This window comes from Patagioenas fasciata, chromosome 2, assembly GCF_037038585.1.
Source record: "Patagioenas fasciata isolate bPatFas1 chromosome 2, bPatFas1.hap1, whole genome shotgun sequence".
Lineage (NCBI taxonomy): Eukaryota > Metazoa > Chordata > Aves > Columbiformes > Columbidae > Patagioenas > Patagioenas fasciata.
Window position 1 is genome coordinate 64,738,758 of NC_092521.1, and position 6,452 is coordinate 64,745,209.

Sequence of the window (6,452 nt, forward strand, 5' to 3'; positions counted from 1 at the left end):
TCTCCAGGCTGAACAGACCCAGCTCTCTCAACCTTTTCTTGTAAAAAAGATACTCCGGATCTTAATGTCCATACCTGTGTCCTGCTTTGTAGGTTCCTTCAACCGTTTTTCCATTTTCTACTAAAATGTTCTCTGTTAGTAGATAACGGCAGGATGGAGATCAAGACACCAAAGGGGGAAAATAACCAAACTGTTCTGTGAAGGGGTTTCGTTAGAAGGAGATATGTTGTTGAATTAGTCAGGCCCAAAGGAATCTCAAGGCCACTTCGAGAAACTGAGAACAGAATCTGCTGTGAGAAAGAGGGGCGTTTCTTCATTAACAGGGCCTCAGCACGGCGTGAGTCGTCGGACCTATCATCAGTGGGGCTCCAGCGTGTGGACTGCCCATGATACTCATTTAGCGAATCCGTGCTTGGAGCGTGGATTCGTGATTAGAGAATAGTTGCGTATATAAGGAGACATGTTTCTGTAATAAATGGCTTTGGCGTGATTCATATTGAATCGGAGTGCTGAGTCCTTTATCGTTCCAACAAATGGTGACCCCGACGTGATACTCCGAACGGCGTCTCACTAAGGTCGGGGAAAAGCCTGGAGCGGCCCAGCCGGAGGCGGCTCAGCTGGACTGAGAGCCGGGCGGAGACGTACGGACGTTCCGCGGATAAATTTTGTTGAAGAAGGCCCCGGGAAAGGTGAGCGGCTGGGAGCAGGAGGAGGGAAGAGTGAAGTTATGGGGCAGAATATATCCTCAGAGGAAGAAGCTATAGTTAAGATCCTCCTGCATATTCTCTCTATGAGAGGACTTAAATATGAAGAAAGTAACATACGTAGACTGTTGGTTTGTTGTAGAACTAACGGCTACCCGACAGAAGCTGAGAAAGCTTTTAAAATTGAACTTTGGGACGATATAGGGCAGAAATTATGGGATAAGGTTAGCGACGGAGATAAAGAAGTTAAATCATTAGCGACTACATGGAAGCTTATAATTTCCACCTTAAAAGAATTTAAGGCTGAGCGGGCTGCGGTTACTGGAATTTTTGCAGCGTTACAGCCTGATAAGAACTCTAAAAATAACTGTGAAGCTTACCCAGTTCATGTTTTCGATACCCTCCTTACTCCATCCCCTGTTGTGCCTTCGGCACCCCCAATGATACAACAGTCTGGGGCGGAGGGAGGAAAATTACCGAGTGGATGGCCTCCTGTACCATCACACGACCCTGGAGAGACCAAGAAGTCCAAAGAACTGGAGTCAGATAATTTGTCAAAAGGACTGGTGAAAGTTGAGAATGCTAAAGTCGTAAATAAGTGTAATATCAATTCTTTTACTGATTTGTGTCCGCCTTCACCGCTTTCTATCCTTCTAACTCCTACAAGAGAACAGAAGGAGCCGCCGGATAAGAACTGGGCAAAAGAACTGTGTGAAAGATCAGATCAGCTATTAGCGAGTGAATCCAACAGTCAGCAATATCAAGCTATGAGAGAGGTGCCTGAAACCAACAAAGCAGCCAAATCATTTGCAACTGTTAATCAGGGTCCCAATGAGAATTACATGCAATTTATTGACCACCTTCAAGAGACCATCAATAAGCAGATTGAAAACTTAGAAGTTAAGGAAGCACTGGTGTTGAAATTAGCAGTAGAAAATGCTAATGTTTGCTATCAGCATGTTATTTGCGAGTTTTACAGTACATATTATGTGTTCCTGTGTACCGTCTCTCTGAAAATCAAGCAGCTTGTCAGGAATGCGAGTTAATTGTTTCACTGGTTGTTTTTAAGTGCGCCATAAAACCTTCTGCCTGCTCTTCCCACTCAGGCTGCAAGCAGCCCTTTGCTTCCCCTCCGCCTCCCCCCCCCCCCCTCAAGGTTTTTATTTGCAAGATGGGGTCAGGAATGATTGTTTTCAGTTGTGTTCCTGAAGAATCGGTATTGGGAGGTGTTTTAAAACATAGAAAAGCACTCGGACAAGAAATCATTAAATCTTTTCAGACAGTTTTTTTTACAGGCGGGGCGATTTGAACTTCAACAACCTGAGAGAGACTTAACTGATAACACACAGGTTAGAAAACTTGTTAAAGTCTGCAAGATGCTTTCCTTATTAACCTGTTTTCTTTGTGGGTATCTGTTTAAGAATGTTGCAATTTTGATAGGTCTTTGTTACATGGTACGATAAGTTCACAGTCTGTTAAATCATGAGATTCCGTTGACTCAAAATGTGCATTTTGTGATAATACAGAAGAACATGAGTAATTTCGTTCTTTACTGCATGAATGTGATGTCTATCCCTGTTTCTCTATTAGGACGGGATGTGTTAGGACAACTAGGAGCAACTCTGGTGACAAAACAACAGCGTTTCTAGAAGCGGCCATTGATGATGGGCGACCAGTACTGAAATTACAGTGGAAAAATGATGATCCAGTATGGGTAAATCAATGGCCGCTCAGTAAAGAAAAACTCGCCCATGTCGAAGAGCTAGTACAGGAACAGCTTGAAAAAGGGCATTTAGAGCCGTCTACAAGTCCCTGGAATACTCCTGTGTTTACTATTCAGAAAAAATCAAAGAAATGGAGGTTGTTACATGATCTTTGAAAAATTAATGATACCATGGAAGACATGGGAGCATTACAGCCGGGATTACCATCCCCTGTCATGATTCCAGAAAATTGGCAGATCTTAATAATTGACTTGAAAGATTGTTTTTTCACCATTGCTTTGCATCCTGATGACTGTAAACGTTTTGCATTTTCCATAAATTCTGTAAATAAGGCTGAACCTGTGAAAAGGTACCCATGGGTAGTTTTGCCACAGAGAATGAAAAATTCCCCAACTATGTGTCAAATTTATGTAGCTTGGGCCTTGCAATCAGTCAGAAAATCTCATCCTGAGTTAGTGATTTACCACTACATGGATGACATATTAATAGCTGGGGAAACTTTTTCGACTGATTTGTTGATAAATGAAGTATCTGATACATTGCAGCATAGAGGATTGCTAATTGCTCCAGAAAAGGTACAAATTCAACCAGCGTGGAAATATCTTGGTTGGGAAATTTCTCAGTCCATAGTGAAACCTCAGAAAATAGTATGTCGGCCTGTCATTCAATCCTTAAATGATGTGCAGAAACTAGTGGGTGATCTGAATTGGGTCCGGAGCATTTGTGGGATCACTAATGAGGATTTAGCTCCAATTGTAAAACTGCTAAAAGGGGATAGTGACATTAGCTCTCCTAGAATGCTTACTGCTGAGGCGGAAGCTGCTCTGAAAAAGATTATGTCCAAACTTGTAAAAGCTTTCAGCCATAGGTGGAACCCAGATTATGTAATCGGACTACTAATTGTAAACAATACTAACTATCCTTTTGCTCTCATAATGCAATGGACAACGGGTAAGGAGCCGTTAAAGATCTTAGAGTGGGTGTTTTTGCATTTTCGACTCAAACGAACCATTACAACCAGGGTTGAGGTCTTTGCTCAGCTTATAATGAAAGGTAGGCAGAGAATAGTCGAAATTTCAGGGGCTGAGCCTGCATATATCGTTGTTCCCCTCGTTTCAGAATATTTACAGTGGGCTTTGCAGAACTCCTTACCTTTTCAGATTGCGTTATTAGATTCTCAAGCTTTAATTAAGACATTTTCCCCTCCACACAAGTTAATGTCAGTTTTGAATATGGGATCAATGGAGGAGGGTCCCCCTCTTCTCTCAGAATTTCCTGTTAAAGGACCCACAGTGTTCACTGACGCAGGGGGTAAAATGCAGAAAGCAGCAATTACATGGAAAACAGATGGAAAATGGCACAATGTGATACTAACTGACCTGAAAGGATCAACTCAGCATTTGGAACTCAGGGCTGTAATAGAAGTGTTTATCAGATTTGCTCATAGCCCAGTGAATATTGTTTGTGATTCTTTGTATGTGGTAGGTGTGGTAGCTCGCATTGAAAGATCATTGCTCAAAGAGGTTCAGGATGCACAACTGATGTCTTTGTTCAAGCAACTATGGTTGTTGGTCGAAGAGAGACAACACCGATACTTCATAACACATATCCATAGTCATCTGACAATTCAAGGCGATTTAGCTGAAGGAAACCGCCGAGCTGATTTTCTTGTATCTCCTGCCTCGGTTCCACCTCCAGTAGGTAGGTTTGGGCAAGCAGTACGCTCTCATAGTTTCCTCCATCAGTCTACTCAGGTCTTACAGCGGCAATTTTCATTGTCCGAAAGTGAAGCCCAAGGTATTGTTAAAAGTTGTGCAGATTGTCAGCGCATCTCAGTAGGGCTGGGTGCAGGAGTCAATCCAAGAGGATTAGGAGCCTTGGAATTGTGGCAAATGGACGTCACACATGTCCCTGAGTTTGGTAGGCTGAAGTATGTGCATATGTCTATTGATACATATTCTTTCGCCATATGGGCCACTGCTCAGACTGGTGAAACTAGTTCACATGTGCAACGACATTTACGTTCCGCTTTTGCAGCTTTGGGAGTTCCTGCACAGGTCAAGACAGACAACGCACCTGGTTATATCGCCAAAGCTACTGCCACCTTTTTTCAATTGTGGGGTGTTAAGCACATTACAGGGATACCAAATTCTCCTACTGGTCAGGCCTTGGTAGAAAGGATGAATCGAACTCTCAAGCATCAGCTTGACAAACAAAAAGGGGGAACTGACTGTACTACTCCACATGACAGACTAAGCAAAGCATTATATGTCTTGAACTTTTTACGCCTTCCGCAAGGGTTCGACATTCCATCTATGATTCGTCATGGAACAAGCTTAAAAGGACACTTGACAGACCTTAGAGAAAATCAATGTCAGGTCAAAATACGCAATGGAGTTACTGGTGATTGGGAGGGTCCTTTCCAATTAATAACTTGGGGAAAGGGTTATGCTTGTGTCATTACAGACCAAGGATCAAAATGGATTCCTGCGAAATGGATCAAGCCATGGCTGAATAAAGACAACAAAGATTCGACAGATGCAGAAGGACAGGAGGGAGATAAGTTGTGAGAATTGTCTCAAATGTAAACCATGAATTCTTATTCAGTGTTATAGATGCTCTTAGACCCAGTGGTCTAAAAGCTTATTAGTAAAAAGATAAGGTACCTTCCATAGAGAATGCTAATTTGAACAGATGGTAAGAGTTCCAAAAGGGTGATATTACAATTAGATAATCTATGCATAGATAAGGTAAAAGTATAAGATATTTCTACCATGGTAACCTAATTTAGCAACTGGTAAGGTTTTAAAAGAGATATTAAGATTAAGCTATAGATCTTTTAAGTAGGTTAATATAAGTTTTAAGATATTAATTCAATAATTAGCATATGAATAGGTTAATATAAGTTTTAAGATATTAAGTCAATAATTAGCATATGCTGATGGTATTAAGTACGTTACTCTATAAACTGCGCAGTTATAGATCTTTTAAGAATTTAAGAGAATATATTGTATTAAGTTGTCTGACTATTCTAAAATAGTGCGTTGGTAAGGTTGTCATAAGTAGAATTAAGGTTTTATATATGATATGAAGGTTTGAGTATAAGCAGATAGTTGTTTAATCTTATTAAGTAAGGTTTAGCTACATTATATGTAATTGTAATTATGTTGTTAATCACGTGTCCTATGTTGCAGTGTATTTCAAAGACGATTCAGCATGCTGTTTAAGGGGCCTGACTAGTTCAAGAACAAAAAGGGGGAATTGTGAAGGGGTTTCGTTAGAAGGAGATATGTTGTTGAATTAGTCAGGCCCAAAGGAATCTCAAGGCCACTTCGAGAAACTGAGAACAGAATCTGCTGTGAGAAAGAGGGGCGTTTCTTCATTAACAGGGCCTCAGCACGGCGTGAGTCGTCGGACCTATCATCAGTGGGGCTCCAGCGTGTGGACTGCCCATGATACTCATTTAGCGAATCCGTGCTTGGAGCGTGGATTCGTGATTAGAGAATAGTTGCGTATATAAGGAGACATGTTTCTGTAATAAATGGCTTTGGCGTGATTCATATTGAATCGGAGTGCTGAGTCCTTTATCGTTCCAACACTGTTCACTTTTGATACTGTTCTCTCTGGCTCCTGTTAATCAGACAGTGGAAAAAGAGCAGGGTAATTTGGACTGACATGCTGCAGAAATGGCAAAAGGACATTTTCAGGTTACATACATGTTTTTTCCACCGTGTTTTATCACCAGGCTGCTTCAACAGAAAGCCAAAGTTAGCTGTCACTATCAGAATTAATGATGATGATCTAATTTGAAATGTAAAGAGATTTTAAATTTGATTTATCAATAGTATTATTGAATTTTCACTTGAGACCCCTTGTAAGACAAAAATGCCCGGTTGGAGTTTTTGTTTTCCCAAAATATTTTAAATTCATCTACTAGCTCTATATTCTCTAGAACAGAAACTTTTCAGTTCTTTTTCTTTAGGAAAGTATTTGAATTACTGATATTTTTATTTGTGATTTTGTT

General features: G+C 40.8%; 1 protein-coding gene across 1 annotated transcript; it reads left to right on the forward strand.

Moving 5' to 3' along the window:
• The first annotated feature begins 207 nt into the window (after positions 1-207).
• LOC139827184 (uncharacterized) lies at positions 208-5,995 on the forward strand. Its single transcript, XM_071804324.1, has 3 exons — positions 208-1,741; positions 2,000-2,053; positions 4,466-5,995. The coding sequence occupies exons 1-3, from the start codon at positions 728-730 to the stop codon at positions 4,601-4,603; spliced, it is 1,206 nt and encodes a 401-aa protein (XP_071660425.1). The 5' UTR covers positions 208-727; the 3' UTR covers positions 4,604-5,995.
• Positions 5,996-6,452: the final 457 nt, after the last annotated feature.

Excerpts from the sequence above, each read along its gene's own strand:
- LOC139827184 (XM_071804324.1), top strand. The coding sequence starts at position 728 with ATGGGGCAGAATATATCCTCAGAGGAAGAAGCTATAGTTAAGATCCTC. Across the intron at positions 1,742-1,999 it reads TCAAGCAGCTTGTCAGGAAT|GCGGGGCGATTTGAACTTCA; the intron begins GCGAGTTAATTG and ends TTTTTTTTACAG. Across the intron at positions 2,054-4,465 it reads ACTTAACTGATAACACACAG|CTTTGGGAGTTCCTGCACAG; the intron begins GTTAGAAAACTT and ends CCGCTTTTGCAG.